This window comes from Lingula anatina, chromosome 2 (genome assembly GCF_051362555.1).
Source record: "Lingula anatina isolate TDL-2025a chromosome 2, LinAna3.0, whole genome shotgun sequence".
Lineage (NCBI taxonomy): Eukaryota > Metazoa > Brachiopoda > Lingulata > Lingulida > Lingulidae > Lingula > Lingula anatina.
This window is the reverse complement of record NC_141768.1, coordinates 43958339-43986075: the sequence shown is the minus strand read 5'-3', so window position 1 is coordinate 43986075 and position 27737 is coordinate 43958339. Positions and strand designations below refer to the sequence as shown.

At 33.7% G+C, this 27737-nt stretch overlaps 4 protein-coding genes across 4 annotated transcripts; 3 read left to right on the top strand and 1 right to left on the bottom strand.

Moving 5' to 3' along the window:
* Window positions 1-140: 140 nt before the first annotated feature.
* Window positions 141-14030, bottom strand: LOC106163414 (MIF4G domain-containing protein-like). The gene is made up of 6 exons (XM_013540992.2): window positions 14010-14030; window positions 12120-12388; window positions 11098-11247; window positions 3845-3963; window positions 2999-3265; window positions 141-1416 (listed from the first exon to the last, which is right to left on the bottom strand). The coding sequence occupies exons 2-6, from the start codon at window positions 12358-12360 to the stop codon at window positions 1192-1194; spliced, it is 1002 nt and encodes a 333-aa protein (XP_013396446.2). The 5' UTR covers window positions 12361-12388; window positions 14010-14030; the 3' UTR covers window positions 141-1191.
* Window positions 4519-6208, top strand: LOC106163415 (hyaluronan and proteoglycan link protein 3). The gene is made up of 3 exons (XM_013540995.2): window positions 4519-4884; window positions 5180-5348; window positions 5858-6208. The coding sequence occupies exons 1-3, from the start codon at window positions 4801-4803 to the stop codon at window positions 6151-6153; spliced, it is 549 nt and encodes a 182-aa protein (XP_013396449.2). The 5' UTR covers window positions 4519-4800; the 3' UTR covers window positions 6154-6208.
* Window positions 8771-10085, top strand: LOC106163416 (tumor necrosis factor-inducible gene 6 protein). Its single transcript, XM_013540996.2, has 3 exons — window positions 8771-8996; window positions 9191-9359; window positions 9721-10085. Exons 1-3 carry the CDS (start codon window positions 8913-8915, stop codon window positions 10014-10016), a joined length of 549 nt encoding a protein of 182 aa, XP_013396450.2. The 5' UTR covers window positions 8771-8912; the 3' UTR covers window positions 10017-10085.
* Window positions 14031-14046: 16 nt separating the features above from the next.
* Window positions 14047-24463, top strand: LOC106168790 (vacuolar fusion protein CCZ1 homolog). Its single transcript, XM_087005625.1, has 12 exons — window positions 14047-14245; window positions 14506-14603; window positions 15107-15197; window positions 15669-15791; window positions 16218-16301; window positions 16676-16851; window positions 17234-17386; window positions 17755-17900; window positions 18277-18388; window positions 18571-18729; window positions 22312-22445; window positions 23682-24463. Exons 1-12 carry the CDS (start codon window positions 14159-14161, stop codon window positions 23735-23737), a joined length of 1419 nt encoding a protein of 472 aa, XP_086861751.1. The 5' UTR covers window positions 14047-14158; the 3' UTR covers window positions 23738-24463.
* Window positions 24464-27737: the final 3274 nt, after the last annotated feature.

The following is a 27737-nucleotide window of genomic DNA, read 5'->3' as shown; positions in this document are numbered from 1 at the left end:
TCTTAAAGTTACCTACATTTGAGATTTTTCAAAGATAAAAAACATTTTTCCTACCAGCATTTCAGCAAAAATGCTTTACTTTCATACTAGACCTGCATACCTTTAGTAGCAATTTGAGAAGTATCTGAGAGAAATCCTGCTTATTATATTAAGCTTTTATTTGCACTGGTGAAATCCCACATAAAACACTGGATAAGGTGTAACATTAGACTCGCTACTAGATTAACCCTACACTACATAAACAAGGAAATGCTAAAACTGTCACTGGGCCTTGATCTGGGGTCTGAAGTAGCACAGTGTGTATTGCAGCAGTCACAAGAAATTATGACAAAAACACACAAAAAAAAATCCATATATCTTCCCATGAAATTATCCCAGTATTTAAAACAAAGGTAAATATAACAAAATAAACCAGTGCAGCCATTAACTTGTTGACATGCTTGACATCACAATTACATTGAAGGAGTACAAGGAACTTGCGTATTCCAATATAAACACGCTGAACTATTGAATATCATGGTAATTATCAGAGACTACCAAGTACTCCATTAATGTTATTAGTTTTAGTAGGTTTACAAACCATGTAAATGTATACAAATATTTTAATAAAAGTTGAAAAGTGCCCGGGAAGTGCTGGTCAGGACACTTGAGCAGCATACCATTTACAGTATATGATTTTGGCACTTTTAGCTAAATGTACATGTTCCAGAAAACTAATGAAAAGCTGCTTCTACAAGCTGATAAAAAAAGTTTATGCACTACACAAATCATTTCCATCATGGCGGCAAATTGGACACAAAATAAAAGCAGTAAATAAAAGCATGGCATTTTTTTCTGACATTATGAAGTACTTGACTAGGAGGTTTGTGATTCATAAACAATTCAAGAAACAAACTTAGTACTGCAAAACAGTGTACAAAATATAAAGAATAATCAAAATGTACAAAAATAAACTAAAAGTATCAAATAGTGAATTGCTGACCAACAGTCAATGTAAATACAGAAAAAAAAGGCATTTTCCTTCCCTCCTGAAATAATCAATTTGGGTCTTCAAACAGCTTAATATTGCATTTTAAAATAAACCAAGGGATTCCATCACTGTTGTTACATAAAATTACTTGCTCTGTAGAGGATCTTCCTCCTTTACCCCCTCCCCTCCCCATCCCCTGCCTCCTCCATATGCTACTATCATCAATCTGCAGAGTTTTCATAATAAAACTGTGCCACATGGTGAGGTAGCTCCCAGCGACTTGCTCGTAGTTCTAAGATCTGCATCAGTGTCCCCCTGCACCAGGGCTCAGTGTGCGGTTCCAATGCCGCATCACGCACACCACATATCAAAGTGTCCATCTGGTCACCATCGTCCACCTCCAAGTCCTGACCCACCTCGTGCAAGATGGAGCATAGCACGTCCATCTGGAAATACAAATTAACTCATTTTGGGCTTTGGCAACTGAAACAGAGCTTTTGGTTTTTTTAATCATTAAACTGGGTTCCCATGCCTAGATCGATCCATCTGGATCGATCTAACTCCCTGGGTGGTGTCTCACTAAATTGCTGTCAACTAACCGGCTTAAATGTCTGTCATGCCTACCAAAACAGCTTTACTAGGTATGAAAGACATTTCAGCTGATCAATTTGACAGCAATTTAGTGAGACTCCCCAGGGAGATAGATCAATTCAAATATCTGTAAGAATGGTCCCTTTTTATGTTACATATGTGGTCCATCAAAATGTTTGGATCATTTTGCTTTGTGATGGTTTTACTGAAATGCATGAAAATTCAAATCAGTGTCAGTATTTTTAAATGCAAGATATTTTCAGACTAAGAGAATAAGAATATCAAATCATATTACAAACAGGAGACATGCCCAATTGTACAAATTTCTTAACAAGCTGTTGCAACAATAGTATGCTGATAATTGGCTGAAGTTAGTAGTGCAGTTTATCCAAACGTAGTTAAGCATCTTATTTTTAAAAAATTACATAGATAATAATAGATATTTCAAGATTACACCAGATTTGTCGTTGATTTAGTCCAAATATTATATTCTGCTAATACTAACCTTTATTCTGAAAGAAATTTCATCCTAGATTTACCAAAAATATTACAACTACAACAACAACAACTAATAAGAAAAATAATAACAATAATAATTGTAAATTCATAAATAAATAAATAATTTAACAAAGTAATTTAAGGAAATGTCTCTTCCTTTCCCCCCTCTACACTCTTGAAATAAGCAAAGGAATAAGTATATGTTACTGGTCACTTTAGGATGAAATTTCTTTGGTTTAATGTAGACATGGGTGTAGTTTATGATGATTGTCTGTCTACTTTTAAAATTACAAACAGATACTGACAGCAAATATAAGACATCTTCAGCAGTCTGTTGGAATGGTGTATAAACTATAAATCTGTCTTTTTTTACCAAATCAAGTGGTATTTAGTTTTCACCAGCCAATATGTAAAAGCGTGGGCTTATCATCTCCTTCCATAGCTTAAACTCGGATTTTTTTCATAAACTAAAGTTAGAACTTGATAATGTCACGATCAGAGATAATAATGGGAACACAATTAACTTTGTGAGTAATAGCACATGCTTTAGGCTAAGATTAAAGGGAAAAAATTGAACTTTTCTGTACAAAAGAATATATATGTAAATCTCTGAAAAACATATATATTCCTGAAAATGTTCAGTACAAATAAACAGCAACAAAATTATACAAGTTATGTGACTTTTCCAATCTTTTCTATGGTGCAGAGGGACCAATAATAAGAATTAACACATCACATTTAAAAGTAATTTTGAGGAAATGCTCCTCTTTTTTTCCTTCTAATTTCTTGAAATAAACAAAATAAGTATTATATGTAAATAAATAAACAGATTAAAATGGCAACAGAAATAATTATAATAACAACAATAACAAGAAAAAAAAACAAGTACAGTAATTTATCAAAACACCCCACTTCTCTTCTCATCACAAAATTCCTTACCTCATCTGGCTCAAAAATACAAGGAGGTCTGCTCAGAACCATCAGAGCTTTATACAGGACATCAAATATCCCCCTGATTCCACGTCCACATGAATCCCTTATCTGGTGGTACAGTTCTGCCAGAAAATGGACATACTCCATCCAGAATCTTCTGTTTGTCTCTCTCATCTGGACATGGTCATCATAGAGTCTTTGACAGTGGTCTATCACAGCATATCTGAACCTGCTACAGGGAATGACGTCATATTTTTCCAGTTCTGTCTCTTTCTAAAATTATGGAAATGTAATTTGAGTGTCATATTTTTCCCCATTCTGTCTCTTTCAAAAAATGATGGAAATAAACATGTGGGTATCATATTTTTCCAAGCCTGTCTCTTTCTAAAATTATGAAAATGTCATGCGAGTGTCATATTTTTTCCAAGTCTGTTCCCTTGTTTCAAAATAAGCATGTAGCTGTCTTATCTTTCCAAGTCTGTCTCTTATTAGAAATAACCTTGTGGGTGTCTTATCTTTCCAAGTCAATCTTTTTCTCAAAAGACAATTTAACATATGGGTGTCATATTTTTCTAAGTCTGTCTCTTTTAGTTGTGTCAAGCACACAAATCTAAACAGTCTGTGACAACAGCTACTGATCTGAGGCAACTGACCACTAGAAATAACATTGGAGTATTAATTTTTTTTTTCAAAGTGACTAGTCCAAATAGGCCAATGAAAAAAATGGTTGTTTTCATTATGGTAAATTTCATCTTCAGACAAGAAAATTTAGATTTGGACAGTAATTTGTCAGAGGGCTACCATTAAAGTGACTAGTGAACTGAAGAGTATGAGGTGCACACCACTAGTTACCTGTGTAATTATCTTGCACATCTTGGCAGCTGTCTTATAATAACCAGTGTCTTCATATGCCCTGTTAACTATAGCATGAGCCACTTCATCTAAAACAATGCCAGTGACACTTTTTGGGTCTGTGAAGGGAAATAAAAGTTGTTGTTATTATTGATATTTTTTTTAAATTATTTATTTATAATTATTTATTCATATATAAAAAATAAATAGCGAAATATGTACATCAGGTAAGAGTTCCTGCATGGGCCCTCTGAACAGATGCTGTTATATAGAAATAACTAATTGGGGAAAATCACATTTTTAAAATTTTGTTGCTATTTATTTGTACAGTGCATTTTTAGGAATATATGCTCTTTAGAGGTTCATATAATATTATATTTTCTTTGGTATAGAAAGAAATTCTATTCTTTGGCATAAAAAGCCAATCCCTTCCTGTTATCTTTGTCTGAAATGCCTGCTATTAGAAACAAAGTTGACTGTGTTCCTGTTACTATCTATAAGCATGACCACAGTAAGTTCTAAATTAGGTTCATAGAATAAAAATCCGTGTTTAAGCTCTGAGAGGAAATAAGACCGCAATTTGCAATTACATCAGTCGGTGAAACTAAATGACAACTGATTTGGTAAAAAGGGTGCATTTATACACAGTTCCAACAGACTGCTGAAGGTTCCCCCTAAATGCTATCAGTATCTGATAGTAATCAAGTGGACAGTCACATCTCATGAACTACATTCATTTCTATATTCAACCAATTTAATTTCTTGGATTATTGATAAGAGGGCAACTGCCTATTTACAATTAGTTCTTGGGACATCATTTAGATTGAATCGGTTTCAACCTTTCAGTGTCAAGTGTAACTACGACCAACAATGTGTTTATAAAAGCATTAACATCAAAATAACTGCTCATCAGATTCGACTTGCAATCACAGAATAAGCAAAACAATCTCTGCAGGATGCTGTTGAAATTTTGTGTTTGCACTATAGTGACTGCCTTCCTGACAAGTGCCAATTTCGGTTTCACTTGTGATGCTAACCAGGTTAGTCAGTGTGTACAGATTTTTAAAAATTATTAAGTCTTAAAAGTAAACTCAATAACCAAAAATTTCTATGTAGGATGAGACAACAGTCAGATAAAGATCCTTTTCAGTTCATATCCTGATTTTAAAATCTAGTTCATAAGAAGCTTCTGCTCAGTTACAAAACAAAAATTCAATAATTCACACAAAATAAGTAAATAAATAGATAAACAGACTTACAGACAGACAGACAGACAGATAAAGAAATAAATACATCTTAAACATAATTTGCAACTTTTTCTCACTCTGGTTACAGGTTACTGGTGTTGCTGGAATTGCTGGCATTGTAGAAATCCAAGAGCTTCAAGATATAAAGCAGAGTATTGATGACCTCAAGGGTTCGACCCAACAAGATGTCCGAAACCTTCGGGAACAACTGCAGGCTTTGAAGACACTGATGGAACAAAATGCAAGAAGACATCACAGTAGGTATTTTTACAGCAGTTAACACATCAAGGACATAATATTATTGATGCAAAAAAAAAAAAAAAAAATTCCGAGTTCTGATCTCCTCTTTGACACTTTTCTTTCTTTGAGCCAGTTACTGTGCTCCAAAAATTGTATCGAAATGGATTTTTGTCCTGAAAAAAGTTTTCTTTAACATTGAAAAACTCTTGAGCTGGATTTTTTGTGCTTGGAGTTGATTTTTCCCCTTTTTTACAACTTTTAGAGTTAATTTGCAGTAAACTAAATAAATCCTCACCTATACATTCAAATTATTTTGACTAAATCAATTCAACTTGCGCATATTGGTACACTTGCATGTACAAAGTGTATGTGTCTAGCAAGACTAAATCTGAAATGTAGAGGTTAAATATCCTTGACAAAATGTGAATACATCTGTTTATACACTAGGATTTTATTTACATATCTTCCTTTTACTGAATCTACTAATTCTCTTTACTAGTAACTTGAAAGTACTAATTCTTTTTAGTTCCAGTTTTCCATGTTCATTCATCTGAAGGTAGTTACAAATTGTCCTTTAACCAAGCCAAACAGGCATGTATTGAACGTGGCGCCAAAATCGTAACACCAGCCCAACTACAGGCTGCATGGGAAGACGGACTGGATGTCTGTGCATTTGGTTGGGCATCTGATGGGAAAATTTACCTTCCTATCCGTTTCCCTAGACCTGGCTGTGGGAGTAGCAGATCCCTGACATCTGGGTACAAGGGCTGGATTGACCAAAATGCTGGTGGGAAGGCAGATGTTTATTGTTTCAAGCTGTAACTTTATCATGAAAATACTGCCAGCCAAAAATTGGTGAATGAATTTTAGAAGCAGATATGATTTTTTAAATTTTTTTTTTGCTTAGTCTAAGCTCACTTCTGGACAAACCAACACTGTATAATATACAGTTTTGGCTTTACTGTAGACATAATCAGATAAACTTAAAACACAAAATTCTTGGCGAGGTAAATTTTAGGTGCTGCAGTTTCATTTTCATTTGAATTATTTCTCTGTATTTCAGTTTTAAATGGTAAAAAAACAAGCAGCAAAACTGTAAAATGTACTAACAAAAGCAAATAATGATGTAGAAATTAGTTCATTTTGTCAATTTTGATGCAATTTTACATGAGTACAGAATCAACACCAAATTTTAGAGATTGAGCTTATTCATGTTAAATGGTAGCTATGGATGCATATGTTTCAGTTGTAAAGAGTGTAACTTCTCTCCATACTATCAAAGCAAATCAGCACAAACAAATTTTTTCACACATTTTTTACAAAATTTTGGCCCCTCTGACCATGAAAAATTGGCCAAAGGTTAAATCTAAAGTCATATTAGAAATCTCCACATGCCACTTTTCCCGTAGTTCCTTTGAGGGTTATTGAGCACTTATCAAAATATGCTGAAAAAAACACAAAAAACAGCATAGTCAAACTGATTTTCAAATTCAACCTGAATTTTAGTAATATTTTAATATTACTAAAGATTAAAATCATTCCTGCAAGTGGTTTTCCTTGAAATGTGTTATTGGTATTAAAAATAATGTATGCTGAAAAAAACAAACAAATAAGCAGCAAAGCTGTCAAATGTACAGACAAAAAACAGAAAATGATGATACACAAAATAGGCTTCTCTCAATTCTGAGGCAATAAAACATTCTGCTTAACAGCAAGGTCAACACGAAAATTTTAATTATCCACAACAGGTAAAACAGATGTAAGTAAAATATGACATAAGGCATAAAAAAGGCTATACCTTAATGCCATGGTTAATGTCACTGGAGGAAAGAGGGATACTAGTTTATTAAATAGAGGTTTTGGAAGACCAGAGACTGCCAGAAGACTAGGTGTAAATCCTCTAGTAATCCATTAGCAGTAATCAGGGGTTGAAAGTAACAGGGAGTAAGCCAACAGACACAGGTCAGTTTGACCTTGTGTCACAACCCCAGCTCAGGACCTTTGTTATTTGTTTCACAAACGGAACATTACTGTCACTGCCGGAAAAACCCAGAAGGGTCCTCACACTTATCAAAACCAAACTGTTAGAAGCTGTCTAAGGGAGTATATACTCTCTTCACGTCTCGAAGCAGTTCAGCTTTAGCTAGTCCTACTGACAAGACACAGATCAGCTGGTGTAGCACTGACAACAAATCACAGACACTGGACACATCAAGAATGGTGAATAGTTGCCTTAACTGAGTTAAGATTACCTAGACCAGCAACAGTGGCACTCATGTGCACAGGTGAGTCCATATAGTTGCAACCTTCAGCAAGCACATCAAGTGTACATGCCATGGCAGTGTAATGGTATGGGGTGGGTTTTCATCCCCCCCCCCCCCCCACCCCCCTTTACATTATTAATGGTAATTTCACCAGATTCTACACTGGGAATAAAATCCTGATGCACCTGGTAATGCCATGCCACTGTAGGATAGGTCATATGGAGCAATATTCTACAAGTTGACAACATGCATCCTCATTGTGCAAGGGTTTCCTAAGATTTCTGTCTGCAGAGGAACATCCACAGAAAGGGCTGGTCTGCCTGTTTGCCCGATATACACCCTTATGGGACCATTTAGAGCTATGATTTCAGTGAAATCCACCCTCCACCAGTAGATCTCAATAAGCTTGCTTAATGGTTTATCCAAGAAGGGAATTCTAGTCAGGCAGTGACTCCAGATCCAGACATTAATATGTGGCTTCCAGAGGCAGATACACATGAAAAGACTCTTGCAGCTGTGAATTTAATTTCCCCCCTTCCTTTTTATGCTCAATTGTATTATAATAACTGATGGGAAATTTCAAACACAATGCACAATTCAATGAAGGGATGGTTGACAACTATTATTACTACCTTCATAGTTATTGAACAGTTAACATTCTTTTTTATTGTCTACCTTTGGAAGTGTTCCCTAACTTCTTTTGAAAAGTATATATTCTTTGGTACAGAAATATCCAATTCTTTCACTTTAATCTTAGCCTAAAGTGTCTACTATTACACTTAAAGTTGACTGCGTTCCCATTATTATCTATAATTATTATGCGTGACCTTATCAAGTTCTAAATTAGATTTATGAAAAAATCTCAGATTGAGTTCTAGGAAGAAAATAAATGATAAAGCCACAACTTGTTTTTTCATTGGCTGGTGAAAATCAATGCCACTTGATGCAGTCAAAAAAGGTGCATTTACACAAAATTCAAACCGAGCACAGAGAGATCCCTTTAAGTGCTACACCTATTAAATATGTATCAGTATCTGTTATTTTTGTAATCACCCATGCAGTAGGTGACACCTCATTAAATAAATCCAACTTCCATATTCAGCCACTTAATTTGCTTGGATTATTACTGAGAGGGCATACACATAACTAAAATTAGTTCCTTTGGTGTCACTTAGATTGAAATGGTTTCAGTCTGCCAGCATTAGGTATATAACCAATACTACACATGAAATGCTTATAAAGGCATGTACCACATAGTAAAATTAAACAGATACTACTTGCTATCACAGAATAAGCAGTTGGACTCAACTCTCCGGGATGTTGTGGAAATTTAGCTTTTGCACTATCATGACTGCCTTCCTAACAAGTGCAACTTTCTTTTTCACTTGTGGTGCTAACCAGGTAAGTCATTGTGCACAGAACTTACCACTTATCTCTAATTTTTTTTCTAGTGAAAAATATATTCAAAGGCCAAAAATCGTAACCTACCATCAGATTACAGACATACAATAAAGTATAAATAAATAAATAAATAAATAAATAAATAAATAATAAATTTACATAATTATTTTCAACTTTTCTCACTCTGGTTACAGATAACTGGCGTTGCTGGAATTGCTGGCATTGTAAAAATCCAAGAGCTTAAAGATATAAAGCAGAGTATTGATGACCTCAAGGGTTTGACCCAAAAAGAAATCCAAAACCTCCAACATCAAATGCAGACTTTGAAGTCACTGATGGATCAAATTGCAAGAAGACAACACAGTAGGTATTTTCACTGCAGTGGACTCATCAAGGACATGAAAATAATTAATATGGAAAAAAATTCAGTTTTGATCTCTTTTTTGACAGTTTTCCTTGTGCTGAGTATCATGTTTAGTTATTCTGAAAACAGTATTCTCAATGCTAAACTTTTACATTAAGAAACTCTGTGCTTGTTTTTACAAGTTTTGGAGTTCATTTGCAGTAAATTAAATCAATCCTCAACTAATAATTCAAATTAAAATTTGATTTAATCAATATATGTAGATATTAGAGCCGTGGTCGTCTATTTGCTTATACATTAGGAATTTATTTACACATCTTCCTATATTGAATTTACTAATTATAATTTTATTCTTTTAAGTTCCAGTTTTCCATGCTGAGTCATCCGAAGGTCATTACAAGCTTTCATTTAACCAAGCCAAACAGGAATGCATTGAACGCGGTGCCAAAATCGCAACACCAGCCCAACTGCGCGCTGCATGGGAAGACGGACTTGGTGTCTGTGCATTTGGTTGGGCATCTGACGGGAAAGTTTATCTTCCTATCCGTTACTCTAGACCTGGCTGTGGGTATAGCAGAGCCCTGACATCTGGATACATGGACTGGATCAACCAAAATACTGGTGGGAAGGCAGATGTTTATTGTTTCAAGCTTTAACTTTATCACAAAAATACAGCTACTCTGTTTTTGCCAGCCAAAAATTGCTGAATAAAATGTCGAAACAAATTTGATTTTTTAAATATTTATCTTGCCTAGCCTAGGCTCACTTCTGGATAAACCAACATTGTATAAATTTTGGTTTTTCGGTTATAATGCAGAGATTATCACTTATCAAATAAACTAAGAACATAATAATAATAATATACTATTATTACATGGCACATACCATAAAAAATCTCAATGCACCAGTTGTTTTTAATTAAAAGAGCTAAATATAACAATTTGAAAGAGCTAAATATAACAATTTGAAAGAGATAAATATTACTATTTTGAAGAATTAATATTACAATAAAGATTTAAAATGACAAAGTTGAGAGCTAAAAATGGCAAATTTAAACTTAATTATAGAATTAAAGATATATAGCTAAGAATAAAAAATGCTCAATAACTAAATATAAGCTGTTACAAAAATATGCCTTTAAAAGTCTTTTGAAAATTTATATGCCACCTGCTGCTCTAATTTTAGCAAGCTGTTCCATAGTTAGGGCACATACATTGTGAAAGTCCTTTCTCCTTAAAATTTACTAGCTTTATTTCTAGATGCAGTAAATTCAAAGTTCAGTTTCATTTCCATTTAAATTATTTGCGCTTCCTTACATTTAATTCTTTTTATAAATTATTAATTTAATATTGAATTTCTTGAATAAATTTTACTCAAGAAATTCAATTTTTTAATGGAAAGATAAAAAAAACATACAGTAGCAGCCAGACCTTATGTTTGAATTCCACTGTTACAGTAATTTCCCCCACTTATAAAAAATTAATGAAAGTCAAAATTGAACATTTGTTTCTTCAGACAAAAATGAATCAACTTTTCTAGTTGATTACCTACGCATGCATATAATTTTTCATTCAGTGACAGAGAACATGGATACTTGATTTCAAAAATAGAATGTATTTGAAAAAAAAAAAACATTCTGACCAATTAAACCATTCAATAAAAAATCTTCAGATTGTGGAGACCTTTCTGTCAACCATCCTAAGTGTGTAATTTCTCACAGACTGAACCCAAACTTACTTTTTAATGCTTTGGCTATGTTTCCCTGCATTTCCTCAATATATCTTGGTAAATCCACCTCCTCTGACGACACCTCCTCATTCATGATGTGCAGGTCACTGGTGCAGCAGGTACTAGTACTACTGGTACTGTTGAGACGGAAACGCAGACCTGGAGAATATAACCATTTTAAAAGCTTACCCTGTATGTACACTGAGCAATACTATAAACTTTTCTGGAATATTTGAATGTCAATTATCATTTTCAACGTATTTTATATACAAGTTTGTAAGAAGCAGAACTTCTTAATAGCAGTACAAAATTACAAAAATGAGAATATCATGGACCAAGTATTTTATAATATGCAGAAAAGCAAAATTTCAACTTGGGGAAAAAACACTATGTAATGAAATAACATAGTACTTACAATACTGACAAGTATAAAATTAATAAAATTTAATATAATTTTAACTTTTAACTTTTAAATAAAAAGGCAACAGATTTATTCATAAAAGTTATTCATTTAATCATTTTACATTTCAGACTTCTACAATAATGTCGAGTTGTGATAATAAAAAAGAACAATTAGAAGAAAACAAACACAGCAGACTGTCTACTAGACTCAACCCTCCCTTCTTTGATTAAAAAAAAAAAACATTTTAGAAACTTGGATATCACAGAAATAACATTGTTACAGCTTTCACAAGGAACCTTTCCTTAAAACTTTATTTAAAACATAGCATCTGTGGGACCATTCAGTATAGAAGATCTGAGTATCAACTGGTCCAAGGCTCAAATATGACAGACCGCTTAATCCTGTAATGGTCTCTTCACCTCTCACATGCCTTTCCATGCATCTGCTCGAATGGAGTCGAGATTTAATTACTGTGCCCCTACAGGGACGCCACACGGGGAGGCTTGTAAGAGGCGGAGAGACCATTACAGGATTAAGCGGTCTTCCTTTCATGTAGGTCTGCCATATTTAAGCCGTGGACCAGTTAGCACTTACATCTTCTCATTCTGAATGGGGCCTATACAAATACCTGGAGGCTGATACAAAGGGAGATCTGGTCTTTGTTTCTGTTTGTTCTCTGTAGCAGATCTTTTCAGTGCAGACTTCCCATACGCATTTTGCTGCTGCTGTGCTGCATTTTGTTCCTGCAACTTTCTATCAGACAGACTCTGTTCATAGAGTTTTCTTTCCATCTGACACTGCTGAATGTGCCTCACAAACCCATGGGCCATATTGAGACCGGGAGAGGTTGAGTCCATGACAATAGGCATTATATTATTGAAGATGGTGCTTGGGCTGCTGAAGCAGGGAATGGTAATTTTAGTATTGGAACCCATTTCACAAAATGGCTTAAGTAGAAAATCACACTGCTCTTAGAGTAGACTGCTATCTTGGTTATCTTGGGCAGTTTCACAAAAAATCTAAATTCATTCACTATTTTATTTTTCCCTTTTAAATAAAAGAAATTATTGAGTAAATTAGAGGCCTCCGATGCCTGGCACTATTTTAATTCGATTATTATCTTTAAATTTCTGGAATCTTGTTTCACAAGCTTACTATTTTATTGTCTCTGTGGGGGTATATGGGAACTTTACAGCATTCAGTTTGAATGCTTTGGCCTCTTTTGATAGGGTATTTTTGACTGTATTAGATTAAAGGGATAATAACTCTTTGTATGAGATCTATATTTCACAATAAAAACATTGTGAATAACTCATACAAATATAATATATTCTGTTTTACCACAAAAATGGCAGTTATAGCTATTATTCTGATATCTGAGCTTGTCTGACCACGTGACCTCCATTGATGGCTATACTCTGTTAAAACCTCTTGAGATTTTAACAAAAAACCAAACTTTTCAGAAAAAAAAAAGGGACTAACTTTGAATGTAAAAATGGATTCATTAGCCATTGGTAAGTATGGGAAAATTGTTGTTTACTCCAAGAAAATTCATTTTTTGGACGAAACGAAGAGTTATTATCCCTTTAATGTGGCAGTCAAAGGTTGTTCTTGGTTTTCAAATTTACGCACCCTGTTTTAAAATCATATAGCAATTTTACAACAATCATTTACTATCCAATCAAGGTGACAGCCGAGTGTGGTAACTCCCAAGAAATATGTGTGTGAATGCTATGAACAGAGTCTGTATTGTTAACCCATATTGAAATATATCTCAATGCAATTTTTTGTTATATGCCATCGATTTTGGGGGAAGGGGTGGGGTGGGGGTCTTTGCTTAAATTTGCTTTGCATTACATATAACAAAGTCCCTGCAATTTTCACTTAGCAAAGAAATTTCTGATCTGGGGCATCATTCTGAAAATTTAAAAGGCAAATGTAAAAAGGCAAGCAAATAAGGAGTACCAGTATATTATCACTGTCAATCCTGTCCTGCAGCAGCAGTGCATGGCTTGCATACAGATCACTTGCCTCAGTTTTTTGCCTTACAAGCTTGTAAGATAATTTCTGAATTCCAAAAACATAACATTTTGCTTAAAAAGACCTTTCAGAAGATATATATGTACTACTACTAGTAACTTGTGTTTGTCTGGCACATTCTGATTTTTTTTTCTAAAGTACCTAAGAAAAAGTGTAAATAAAACAGTGTAACACAGCGTTTTTTTAAGTACAGGGGCTTCTCATATACCCCTGTTTAACATAAACACCTTGTATGGTATTCCATACAAATATGAAAGGTGCAAGGGCATGAAAACAAATTGTGAAAAGATATATCGTGTAGTCTGTACATGTAGACTTGATGAGCTCTCTAGGAAACAGCAGTCAGAGAACGCAAAAAAAAAGTAACATTCACACACATTACATCACACGTGATACCATTTGAGAAATATCTTCCTACTTATAATTACAATTACTTCATTCAAGCACCTTTTTTTCGAGAGAGATAATGAAGTTTTACCCAACCTCACTTGATCTTCCTCTTTGAAGTTTGGAACCTAATATGCACGAGATCTCGCGAGATTCAAGATGTCAGCTTCCAGTCAAATATTTTTTCGAAATTAAGATAAAAATAGATGTAAAGTTTACGTTGTTTCTAACAAGTTGGACATGACGGGGAAGTCTCCAGAAAAGACACCAGTGTCTCTAGTCAATTTCTTTGTTTTTAATTCTGAGTATGGACCAAGAGAAGGAGAGGTAAACCAGCAAGACGCGTAATCTGACACCCTTTACATGTTGATGTTTCACTCCACCTCCTCTTCAGTTTAATTTATGCTCTCTTCAGTTTAATTTAATTAGTTTATGCCGTATATCTGCATTTTATTTTAAGAAACCTTGATGTGGTATACTTTGAACACAATAAAAAGATAAGTAAATTATTTTGTCCAGCAATTTAAGCCATCTGATTATAATATTACCTGAGTACTGCATGATTTACCAATCTTTGATCTTCCCAGGAAGAAAAGAAGATATTGTACTATTATCCACCAAACACTGAGTTAGATAAGAAGATCAAAGATGTGGGTTTATGTGAAGCAATCATCAAGTTCACAGAGTAAGTATCAAGCTGTGTTGATCATTTTGATGGTAAGAAACAACATATTTTCATGCATTGGTGCAATTACTACAGAACATCACTTTAAATTTTAAGGTCTGCAGAATGGCCCCATATTCTTGTCAAGCATTATTTAATTATCTTTATTAATATAGGTTATGAAAGCAAATAATGATAATAATGATACTTGTTGTTTCTTACCACTTAAGTGTACAAGCATTATACAATCATGTTGTTCAGTGCTGTCCCTAACAGGAGTCACTTTTGGATGTAACTCTTGCTAGAATATATCTGGATGATTTGAGACAAATGAATATTTTGAACTTAAGACTTGTGACAAGAAATGATACAGTATTTTACACCTTTTTTGGCCAGATAAGAATTTATGAAGTCTTTTGCTTAAATTTTCCATACCTTGAATGCAAACTAAAGTGCCAGCTTACTAGTAAGTTTGAAACTGTTATTAAACAACTTCGAATAATACTGTTTTTGTTTTCTTTCAGAACCTTCTCAGATAACCCCTGTGAAGCTATGCATGCACAGAAAACTAGACAGGTCTTTCACCAGCCAGAAAAAGACTTCTGGATGGTATTGGTAAGACAAAGATATTTATAATTATCAGAATTTTTCTTATGTGACAGTTAAGAAAATGCATTTGATGAACCACACACCACAAAATAAAACAGTACATTACAAAATGCACTTACATGTCTTTAGAATAAGCAAGTATGTACAGTGTACCAGCTACTTAGATTAATTATATTTAAATTATTTCAATATAAGATTAATACTACTTTAACTTTTGTTTGCACAGTGACATTATATCTAGGTTTTTTATGCCATCAAAAGTTTGAAGTTTTGAGCACAGAGTAAAATAGATTCAGGACAAGAATACTGTTAGATTGATGAAGCTGAAGTGGCTTAAATTTCACACAGATAGATGGAATAGTTGCAGTTTTAATGAGTCTGATGCTAAATCTGTCATAGCTAATGTCACAGACTGGGTTATACATGCACTAGTATTGTAATAATGTAGCTTGTTGACATTTTAACTTAACATTACAGACAGTCAGCATTCCATCCAGTGAAAAAGAGAAAGATGGGCAGAGTTACATGGAGTTCCATGAGGATGATGTGCAGGACTCGGTCTTTGATGCTGTACTGAAACAAGCTTATAGAATGTTTAAGGTAACAGTGCGGATATGTAATGACAAATTTCAAATTTGTAAGCTCTGACATTTTATGAATATTATTAGAGATCCACCTCTGAATATAATTATTAATTATTAATTTTACTTTCAGCCATTATTAGTTATAAACCTACAGACTCGGAAAGGGCATATTTAAAATGATTGAAGTGTCAAACATTTACATAGTTGAACCTTTATCATAAAAATTGGCTTGGATTGATGAATTGTGTTTTCTTTGTTGCTGTATGAAACCACAGTTAACAGGTATTGTTGGATGTGTGTCAAATTTTGAAGAATACTTAAACCAGCCAGTAATAAGAAATTACTTCTTTACTTTTTGAGTGGACCCTTTCTGTAAAATTGGATTGGAAATCATTTATCAGATCTGTTAGTTGCATATTTGTCTCTTTTTTTTCCTTTTCAGTTATTTATGGGAAGTTTTCAACACATTTTAGAAAAAGGGACAGCTCAAAACTTGAAACAGAGGCTTGACCACTTTTTTTCAAGGGTTTGTTTATTACAGGTGTATGTGATTGTGGCATCATTTCAACGATACATATTATGTTCACAGCAGTGCATTATCGATTTTTTTAGAGGACACAATTTTGTATCTGTCACTTTTTGTAGAAATTGTATTTATCATTTGTACTTCAAGAAATGTTTATTTGTGCTTGTTTTATATACACCTAGGTAATTAAAGTTATGTATGCATGTAAAGTTTCAAAAAGAATGTTAGCATTAACAATAACAACATAAAAAATACACATAACTTGCATGCAGAGTTTACAAAGTTCAAGTTCCTTTATCTTATACCTACTACCTGTAAAGGTGGGTTTGCATCTGTATCTTTTAAAAAGACATTAATGAATATATTGATTTTAGTATCTACAAACACTGAAGCTGAACCAAAGTGATATCCTAGATGTGTACTGTGGCATTCACTTCCTGCCTCTTGACAAGAACACATACCTCAAGATACAATGCCTCATCAACTTGTTGGAAGCCACTTTCTTACAAGTGAAGTACACAGCATTCCTTTATAATGACCAGTTAGTATGGTAAGTGTGCTTAGGAAATATGTCTGAGAGTGAATTTCAGTCTTTTTTCAAAAGATAAAATTAATGTGTATGTCTAATGCTTTAAAAAATAAAATAAAATAAAGATTCAGAGGAGAGCACCCAGGCTTTTTATCAAGGAAAGGATAATGAGAATATTTGGCGACCTGAATTTGGTAGTAATCACTATTTTCCCTCCACAATAAATTTGTAATGCCTAAGATTTTTGAAGAACTTTTGGATATATCCTGCCCACTTACAAACAATCAAACCAGCAGAGATGAAAACATCTTTCTTCTTTGGTCAAAATAAAGATCATGTCATATGAATATATTGCATAAAGATATTTGCTGCTAATAGTTAGATGAAAAATGTTTGATTACAGGAGTGGTCTTGAGCAGGATGATATGAGGTACATGTACAAATACCTGACAACAAGTCTGTTTCCAGCATATATGGAGCAAGAATTACAAGGAGGCAGTCCATACAGTTCTTCTACTAATGTGACTGGAGGACCAAGTACCAGCCACTATGGGAAGTAAGTGGCACATGTAGGTGTGTGTGTGTGTGCGTGTGTGTGTGTGCATGTGTGTGCGTGCGTGTAGCCACCTGACACATTCTTAATCCATCTGATATAATTACTAGTAATATCACTTCATTATAAATGAAAGTTTCAAATTTTCAGCCTACTACACTTTTTATCTAAAGGTCTGTTTTAAATTAAAATCGTATGTCTTTTACACATTTGTTTTAGTAAGAATCAAATCATTTTTTTTTTTGATTGATAAAGTAATTCAGAATTTAAAAAAGAAGCATTTAATTTATCATTGCACATTTTTGTCAGATATTCTATGATGCACACATCAAAGTCAACTTACAGTTTTTCTCTTTTGCACCTTTTTGTAGGTTTGTTACAGGTCCTCCAAGCCTGACTGAACCCCAAAACTTTGGTAAAATCCCCAGGATATTTGTCAACACGGGTCGTCCTGATGAGGAGTGCCATCTTCTGGTCTACAGAGCATTGAGTGCCACCGTCTGCATGCTTATAGAGGGTACGGGTTTAATTTTATAAATGTCCTTAAGATCAAAGAATGGTTTTTTAACTTTAAAACTGTCAACTTTTAGTCTTACATGCCTTAAGATTAATTAGTAGTTGTCTTCTTAAAATGAAATATTGTGAAACTGACCCCTGGTGTTTTAAGGCTATGACAGTTTGATACATTATTATATTATAAGATGTGAAATAATTTAAAGAAAGGCTAATTTTACAAGTTTGTCAAGCTTGTGCACTGAGAAGCTTATGAAAAATGTAAATAGGGTCAATACAACTTATTCAATAAGAGGATTATAAGTGTGCATCGTATCAGTTTTCTGTTAATTTTCATAGATTGGATTATTTTTCATATTTATTTATTTATTTGCTTTCAGGTTCTTTCCAGATACCTTTCGACTTTTTTAAGAGTTTAGACAGTTTTTTGGGTCCACAGTTGAGTTCATTAGCATCTGACATAGGGGAACAGTATGCAAGGAGGCCACCAAGGTGAGGGTATTTACAATAAACTAACACTGTAACTAATAAATTGCAGAGTGTGCCACTGATAGATAATTGAGCATAATAAGAAAACAGGTTCAAAGCTCATTATTTTCTCATTTTATAGATTTATTTCTTGGAGTTCAATCTAAAAACACTGTTTTAACTTATATACCTATTCTGTATTTTAGCACTGCAGAGCCCCTGTTCAAATATGTATATTTCAACTATATGAACCTTGCTCAGAAGACCACCATCCATGCCGACAGTAACAAGAAGACTGCTGGTAGTGTCACTGTGCCGCCAGACATAATGCGTTTGATTGGGGACATCAATGCTGACATTTCCAGGTAATATCAATAAATTCCCTGGTTGATAAATTCCCTGGTCTATTTGGCCAGTTTCACAAGATAAATTTAAACGCCAAAAACTGGGGTATTAACCTAGTGACAGAATCTTAAAAGTTTGTTTTGACAATAGATGAATAAAAAGTGGCCCACTTGAATTATATATAGTGCCTGTTTTGTAAGGAGATAGACATGGCTGATTTTTTTTTATTTTATTTGGTTGACAATTGTCCTAAGGTAAAATAGACCAAATACATGTAGTACATCTATGCATTTTGGGAATTTTAGCAACCTTATAAGACGTTGTTTCAATGGGGCGTGTAGTTACTATTCTTAAACTATTTAAGACAACTGATGATCCTAGCAGAGGACTGATTTGAATTGGTCTTATCAAAGTATGCAATGGATATTTAGGTGCAAGTGTTGAGTTTCACAAATGCTTAAAAAGGCCATTTAACTGATATTTCAGTCTTTTACCTGTACCTTTAGGTCAAATAATAATTGTCTTGACAACAGTCTTTACTATCATTTGAGACAGGCGCCCACTTCAATATTATTGCAAATATTATTCATGAGATGCTTTTAGACCAATCTAACAAAGTCCACATAGACTGCTATTTAAGTTTGGCTGCATAAGTTATTCCCAAAAATGAAGACTTTGCTGTGGCAGAGCCTCTTTTTAACATGGTCTTGGGTGATGACAATGATGATGATGAGGATGCTTACTGAGGCTCATGATTTGAGATGATAATTGTAGCCTTTTTATGTACAGACACAGATGTGTCTGTACATATTGCCATCACCTGCGTCTGTCGTCGCCGTCGTCGCCGATGCCGATGCCGTCGCCGATGCCGTCGCCGATGCCGGCGCCGTGCACTTTCAGCGTTAACACGATAAGTGGAAGAAAGTTTTACTTTTTGGCTTTATATTTACAGAGCTGATGAATATTCATAAAACCCAGGTCAAGTTCGAAAATCAGCATGATCGAGCCATTATTGTAGAAGTTATGCTGTTTTTTCACTTTTCAGCATATATACAACACTGTTAACACATTTCAAGGAAAACCGATAGGCCTGTTGTCATGAAACTCACAGGAGCAATCAATCTTACTAAAACGCAGTTCAAGTTCGAAAATCGGCACGATCGGGCCACTATTTTAGTAGTTATGCTGTTTTTTCACTTTTTAGCATATATGCAACACTGTAAACACAATATAAGAAAAACAGATAGGCCAATTGTCATTTAAACTCACAGGAGTGGTTAATCTTACTAAAATGCAGGTTGAGTTTGAAAATTAGCATAATTGGGCCATTATTTTAGAAGTTATGCTGTTTTTTCACATTTCCTTAGATTCAGTTCTAAGGCATGTTAACAGTTTCATTATTTAATTAATAAGAAATGTAAAAGTGTTTGTTTGACATTTTCTGCATCTTTACAACATTGTTAGTTGATTTCGTAAAAATGATGTTAAACTTGTTCTGGTGTATTGTGTAATAAAGTGTCAAAAATGGAATTAAACTCATATCATTGCAGTTTGTCAGATTCAATTATTCAGTATGTTTAGAAACTCAGAATGGAAGAAATTGGACATTTAACACTATTCTATTAATATTTTTCCCATCTCATCAATTTTCTTAGTTGATCATATATAAATGGCAGTAAATTGTTAATTTTGTTATATGTTAAAAAATTGTTAAAAATGGAAAAAAAACACATTTCAGGACAGTGCTGTCTTGTCTACATTTTGGCATATTCAAGGTGTGACTTTGAAGTTCCTTGGGCCTGAAGACCTTTGCTAGGAACATTTTCTGAATATCCATGATACTAATATTTTATTATTAAAAATTGATGGTAATTATCCTGTTAAACATTATGTAATATTGCAACAAAATTTGAAGACACCCCTATTTTGGACACTGCTCCCATGATGACCATTTAAGGAAAACCATGTCACTTACTGTTCTCAAACTTACAGGAAGAAACAAGGGACTTAAATAAAGCTTCAGTGGGCAATGCAGTCTATTTGGTAAATTTTTTTGGCAGTTAATCAGTTTTTTGTGAAAATTTAATTTTTCACATATTGGCATTTTCAAGGTGTGACTTAGAACCTCCACGGGCTTGAAGACCCATGCTAGTCATATTTTCTGAAAATCCACGATACGTATATTTTATTATGAGGCCACCTGCGTCTGTCGTCGCCGTCGCCAATCATGTTGCCGTCACCGTCGCTGTGCACTTTCAGCGTTAACACCGTAAGTGGAAGATAGTTTTACTTTTTGGCTTTATATTTACAGAGCTGATGAGTATTCATAAAATGCAGGTTAAGTTCGAAAATAAGCATGATCGGGCCATTATTTTATAAGTTGTGCAGTTTTTTCACGTTTCCTCAGATTCAATTCTTAGGCATGTTAACAGTCTCATTATTTAACTAATAAGATTCGTAAAAGTGTTTGTTTGACATTTCCTGCATCTTTACAACATTGTTAGTTGATTATGTAAAAATGATGGTAAACTTCTTATTTTAGTAGTTATGCTGTTTTTTACACTTTTCAGCATATATGCAACACTGTAAACACAATATAAGAAAAACAGATGGGCCAATTGTCATGAAAGTCATAGGAGTGGTCAGTTTTGCTAAAATTCATGTTGATTTTGTAAACCAGCATAATCGTGCCAATATTTTTGAAGGTATTCTGTTTTTTCGCATTTCCTCAGATTCATTTCTTAGGCATGTTAACAGTCTCATTATTAAACTAATAAGATACGTAAAAGCGTTTGTTTGACATTTCCTGCATCTTTACAACATTGTTAGTTGATTTAGTAAAAATGATGGTAAACTTGTTATCATGTATTGTGTAAAAAAGTGTCAAAAATGGAAATAAACTCATATCATTGCAGTTTGTCAGATTTAATCATTCACTATGTTCAGAATCTCAGAATGGAGGAAATTGGACATTTAAGACTGTTCTATTGATATTTTTCCCATCTCATCAATTTTCTTAGTTGATCATATAAAAATGGCAGTAAACTGTTAATTTTGTTTTATGTTAAAAAATTGTTAAAAATGGGGAAAAAAACATTTCAGAACCGTGCTGTCTTGTCTTTATTTCCACGTAAGCAAGTGTATTGTTTTTTATGTCTTTAAACATTATGTAATATTATTTTATGCACTGTCATCATTTTTCAAAAATTGAGACTTTCATCATGTGAATTTGAACTCTCATGATCCTGAAACTGTAATCTTATTGAAGAGGTGGATTGAGACCATCTTCTGGGTCTTCCGGAAGACGGTCAGGTTATTAAGTTTATATTGACTGGTATCTATTTTTTTCTGTTGGAAGACCATAAAAATGGGGGATGAATCAACATAGATACTTTGGAATACTATCAGAAAATATCTCTGGGTTCGCTCCTGTTATTGACCATGGTACCTGTTGTGCATGATTAGAATTCAGTGTTGACTGACAGTGCTATTATAAGCAGTATTTATTATTGCATCAAAATTGACAAAATGACCTATTTTGCATCTTTATTTTCTGTTTTTTTGTCTGTACATTTGACAGCTTTGCTGCCTTGTTTCTTCAGATCAAGCAATGATGATAATGAGACAATAGCCAGAACACAGACTGGAGACTACTGGGTAGTGGGCAAGAAGTCAGACCAGCGAGAATTCTATGTTGTCATCAATCAGAAAAATGCCAACCTTATTGAAATTAATGGTGATTATCTTTTTATGACTGTATACTTATCATTTATATATATCGCAATTAGGAGACATTTCAGTTGGTTAAGTGGATGGGCAGTTTAAAAATACAACACTAACTTTTTCAATATTTGGCAACAGAATGAAGATAATTGAAACTTAGACTTAGTAATATTGTAATGATGTGTTAAGAAGTTTTTAAAGACAGTCTCAGCGCGTTTAACCCTTAAAATAGCACGAAAATGAATTTTCCTGGAAAACTCACCAATTTCCCCATAATGACCAAGGTATATCCTATCCAAAACCGTTCAGAAAATGAAGCTACCTAATACCGTTTTTAAGTTCCATTAAATAATAAAAGACGACTCGTCTTAAATACTCAGCTACCACCTCACAGTACGGCTTCAGAACGCGCAATTTCTCGCTAAGTCTCGCGGTTTACTATGAATGAAGTACTACGGCTGAGACCCGGATGTTACTATTTGGCGCCAAAACAGCAAACATGGCTCAGACGCGCGTCAAGTCTGAACAGGAGAGAGACAAAAGGGGGCGAAAGAAAATAGCCACTCCAGTTCGAAAGATACGAAAGAAAATTAGAGACAGACGAAGAAGCACTCAGACTGTGTATGTTGGGAGGGAGGTGGGGCGGTGAAGGACACTTAAAGCTGAGTTAGGACTCACATACGAGGCAATGGCGAAACTACTCCTCGACACGTGAGTATGCGCTTCACAGGTCTCAAGTGTGTCTGATTATCATATTATCCTGTTCACAATAAATGACAATATTTGTGCTCATACAAAGTTGGTTACGTGTATAAGAGCGTTTTGGGCTTTACGTTTTCTGTTTTTGATCGGTACATGTACCGAAAAGATGGACAGGCGGCACTTACATGTCTGACAAGTTTCGCTGTGTAGTCGTGACGTCTATCTCATGCTGACTGAAGCCTGCTGTGATTGGTCGTAAGCGTGGGAAAATCGAGGTCGTGACCTTGGGCCCGAAGTACTTCTGGCTGTGCTCCGAAATCATGATAAATAGTTTTCGTTTTCTAATTCTTTATTCTAGTTGTCTTAACAGGACTTTTGTGACCCAGACTTATTCATATAATAATAAACAATCTCCCAAAACACAAATCTGATCAAAGTTTTACATAGAACCTGCTTCTATACATTAATCTAACCCACTGAGTTGTCCTTTAAGATATTAATTTTATGATGATTTTTATTTTTTATTTTATTTATTTTTTTTTTCCAGAGGAAGTGAAGAAGCTGTGCACGTCTCATTTCAGCAATATATTCTTTCTGGACTGAAATCAAAATTTCAGCAATCAAGTGCAATATGTTTTTGTTAAAAATGAGGATAGAAATTTGTCATAAAATATTGAACTTTGATCGGATGATTCAGTTGGCAAGGGACAAATATCAAGTAAATCTCTTAAAGAACAGTCAGAAGAATAACATATTCCTTAGGATTAATTACACACTATGACAATCTTTATCCTTCAGTTATATTAAAGTTTTTAGGCCCCATTCCCATAGACACAATTGGTCCACCTGGAACTGAACTCTGCAGGGATTCTTGCTGAATGCAGTCAGGTTAACTGAATGACATGCCGCCTCCTGGTGTCAAGTAGAATACAGAAAATCTGGTGATTATAGGAGTACCTTGGAGACGAGAGGAGGTGTGCCATACAGTTCAGCCTGATTGCAGTTAGCAAGATCCCCCGCAGAGTTGGGTCAATCCCCATGTACCAATGATGATATCTATGTGAATAGGGTCTCATTTATATTTTGGACAGAAGGCTCAATTAATCCATCTGGAAGAGAACATACTAGAGATCAAAAACTGGATTTGGCAGATCACTAAGATGTGATTATCTTTTTAAATAGGAGGACATTACTGATATGATGAACATGCTTGTGCTCTGTGTTACATTGTAATTACAATGGGATTCATGACCTTTGATCTTTTTTTAAAATGATTTTTGTGTTTATTGGATGCTTTCTCACCTAATAATAAATTATGTTTTGTCTAAATAGACTTTTTGTATGAAGGATGGGTACAAACAATGAAAAAAATCATCAAATTGATGGCACATTTTTTGATGTTATATTGCTTTTTATCATAGTACTATTTTAGTATTTTTTCCAGCAGTATCGTTTTATCTATGCCAGTGGGAAGGTTGTACTTTCATCAGTATTGATTTTCCTGTTTGTATGTGCCTTAGACAACGGTTTCATAATTGTCAGTTCATATCTCTGACAAAGAAAATATAAATCTGAATTCATTCATCATAGTTGATCAACCACTGTATTAATTTGTGTCGCAGTGGCAGTGTTCCCCAAGGCTAACATAAAGGAAGTCAGATTTTAATTTAAAGTCACCTTATGGCCAAAGCATAAGATATTGCAATAATTGATCAATTTAACACATGCTTGATAATTGCCAAGTTAAATTTTGTATGATGAAAGACTGTTTTGCCACATTTTTTGAGTCTTCATTTTTCTTCAGTAAAATCAAACTTCTTGTCTGCCTATATCTGTATTAAATTATGGAAAGTAAAAAAAAAAACATATCTTTTTACCTCAGCAGCTTTTATCTCAGAATACTCAGAGGTCTATCACAGGAGTCTATTGCCACGGCTAACACCTGTCTTGGTTTCTAAATTGTGAAAAAATCTTTTACTGGATTTGAACACAAAGTCAGTCCATGTAATGGTTACACTTGACTTAAGCCAATTAAGTTACATATAATTTTTCATTGGAAATCTGATTGGTATTAGTTTGGAAATCTGATGGAACTTTTGTATCTACAACTACATGTAGTAGAAACCTGGAATTCAAGATATAATGGCAAAATACTACTTTACACCCATTTGATCAGTTTGGCAGATCTTTATTTCATTTCTCTCAAATCAAATCACATTTTACACAGCAATTGGCTTCTTAATAAACAATACATCATCCATGTGTGTTTGCACACATTGGCATGTGTACGAGCATGTGCATGTGTGTGCTTACGTAGTTTAACTAACAAGTGAGCACTGCATTTTGCAATTACTTCTAACAATATGTACACATTGGCATTGAGGCGGTTGACCTGGGTTCTTGAAATACTCCTTAACTAATACAATTATTAATACAACAACAGGAATGTTTACATAGACTTTTGCTATTTGGAAAGATTTACAACATGTGGTGCTCTCAACAATATAAATATATTTTCATAAAATGAGCGACTATTTTTGACTGATGGCTACTTATTAACCAAAATTTAGATAGGTAAACCAAGAAAAAAGGATAAACTTCACTAGAGATTCAAAAAAAAATTTAAATGCAGAACTTTGCCATGCAATGAACTACAGACAGAGTTTAATTTTTTTTACTTTGAGTACATCTTTTCATACAAACATACAATCACTTCTGATGTCTGCCTTTTATAGGAAGGCAATTAGCACTTTCACTTCTCAGCCACATTTTCAAATATCATTCCATAAAACGGACACTTTGCTGTAAACTTTAAACCATGAAATTTGCATCCTCTAAAAATTGGAATGTTACTAAAACTCCAGTCCATTTATGATTTGTAGGTAAGTTACAATCAAGTTGTTTCAAAACCAACTGATAACTATCTGTACTTGTGCATGGATGACAACATCTGTAGCATTGTTTAAAACAAGATTAAAGAAAGGTATATTCTTTCAGTACTGTGCACCACAAGTAATTTAAAATCAAATATGTATGTATTGCACAGTGGCCGGCATATAGTTATTGGTTTATATAATAATAATAATAATAATAATAATCACATGCAGCTCATTTCCCATTTTAAAACTTTTACAATTATAATAGTAATTTCTATTGCTTTTTTTCTTATATGTCATTATACATATTTCTAGCTGAGCACCAACAAATATTTTTCACTGTTCATTTTTTAAAGCACCAAGATATTTACAGCCCTCAGCTCTTATTTTGAAACTATATAGAACAATTTGGAAAACACAACATTTTATCACATTTCTAATAGGTAGATTCTGCATTTTTTCCAACTAGCTTGACAAGTGCTCTGAGTACACTTCACCTCTGTATTGTTTTACTATTTTACAGACTAGAAGGGTTAAAACATTGCTATCATCTAAATGAACTCAATTACTGTTTTTGACTAATAACCATGACATAAGCAAAATTAAATGTAGCATTTACCCAGGCTGATCTTGGATAAATTAACTGCGTAACATTATAGATGTTACACCCCTCTCAAAATTAAGATTACAATTTTTTTCATTTTTTTCTGCTTTTTGTTTTTTAAATTAGATATCTTTTTGGGGAAACTATACAAAGTATTATACTGGTAGTTCAAACACTGTTATTGATCCAAGACAAATGTCCATATTGTACATAATCTTTAATGGAAATCTCCTTTCTCAACCAAATATTTCCCTTTCAAACAGCTAAGGTGCTTGTACAAATTAATCTATTTATGCAAGTTTCACAAAACTGATATTATAAATTATTGTTTTATTGTACATGTAAAACTATAATTATATCAATAATCCTGTCAAATATAAATGATTATATAGAGGTATTACCTGGGTGTGTTTACTTCAAACGTGTTTTGGGAAACCTCAGATTTTTAAAAATGTACTCATTAAAAGAAATATTTTTTTTTTTGTAAAATATCATTGCATCTTGGTCAAATGTGCATGTTAATAGTATATATGAGGTGGGGGGAAATCACAAACTTTATTCTTACAAAGATTAAAAACTTTCCTCTATTCTTAAAGAAAAATTTACTTTTTACTTTTTCATGATATTGCCTGACACAAAATTTTTGACTCTGTACATATAACTATGAATTAATTTATATGTGGTTATGGCTTGACCTTTTCAAGGGAAAACTGAAGTATACAGATACTGTATTTTTTAAATAATAAATTCTTAAACTAATTCTAATTGGATGTAAGCAATAAAACTGAAAAGCAGGCTACCCTGTTGTTATAATCTATGCAGTAAAAGAACCACCAATGCTAAGGCCACACTTTTTTATTTTTATGGATGACATCCTCTGGGGACCCCAAAATCGGTGCGAGCGGGCGAAAAAAAAAAACAGTCCAAAAAAAAAAAAAAATTCCTTAAGAAAAGTTATGTTTTCAGTACACAGCTGGAAACACTAATTTACCACAGAAACACGTATCAAACTAACAACATGTCTTTATCCATGCTCTCAAAATATTATTTAGCATTGTGAATAGGGCCTACTTCGTAGAAAGGTAAAAAGTCATGAATATATATATGCTGCATATTACCAAAT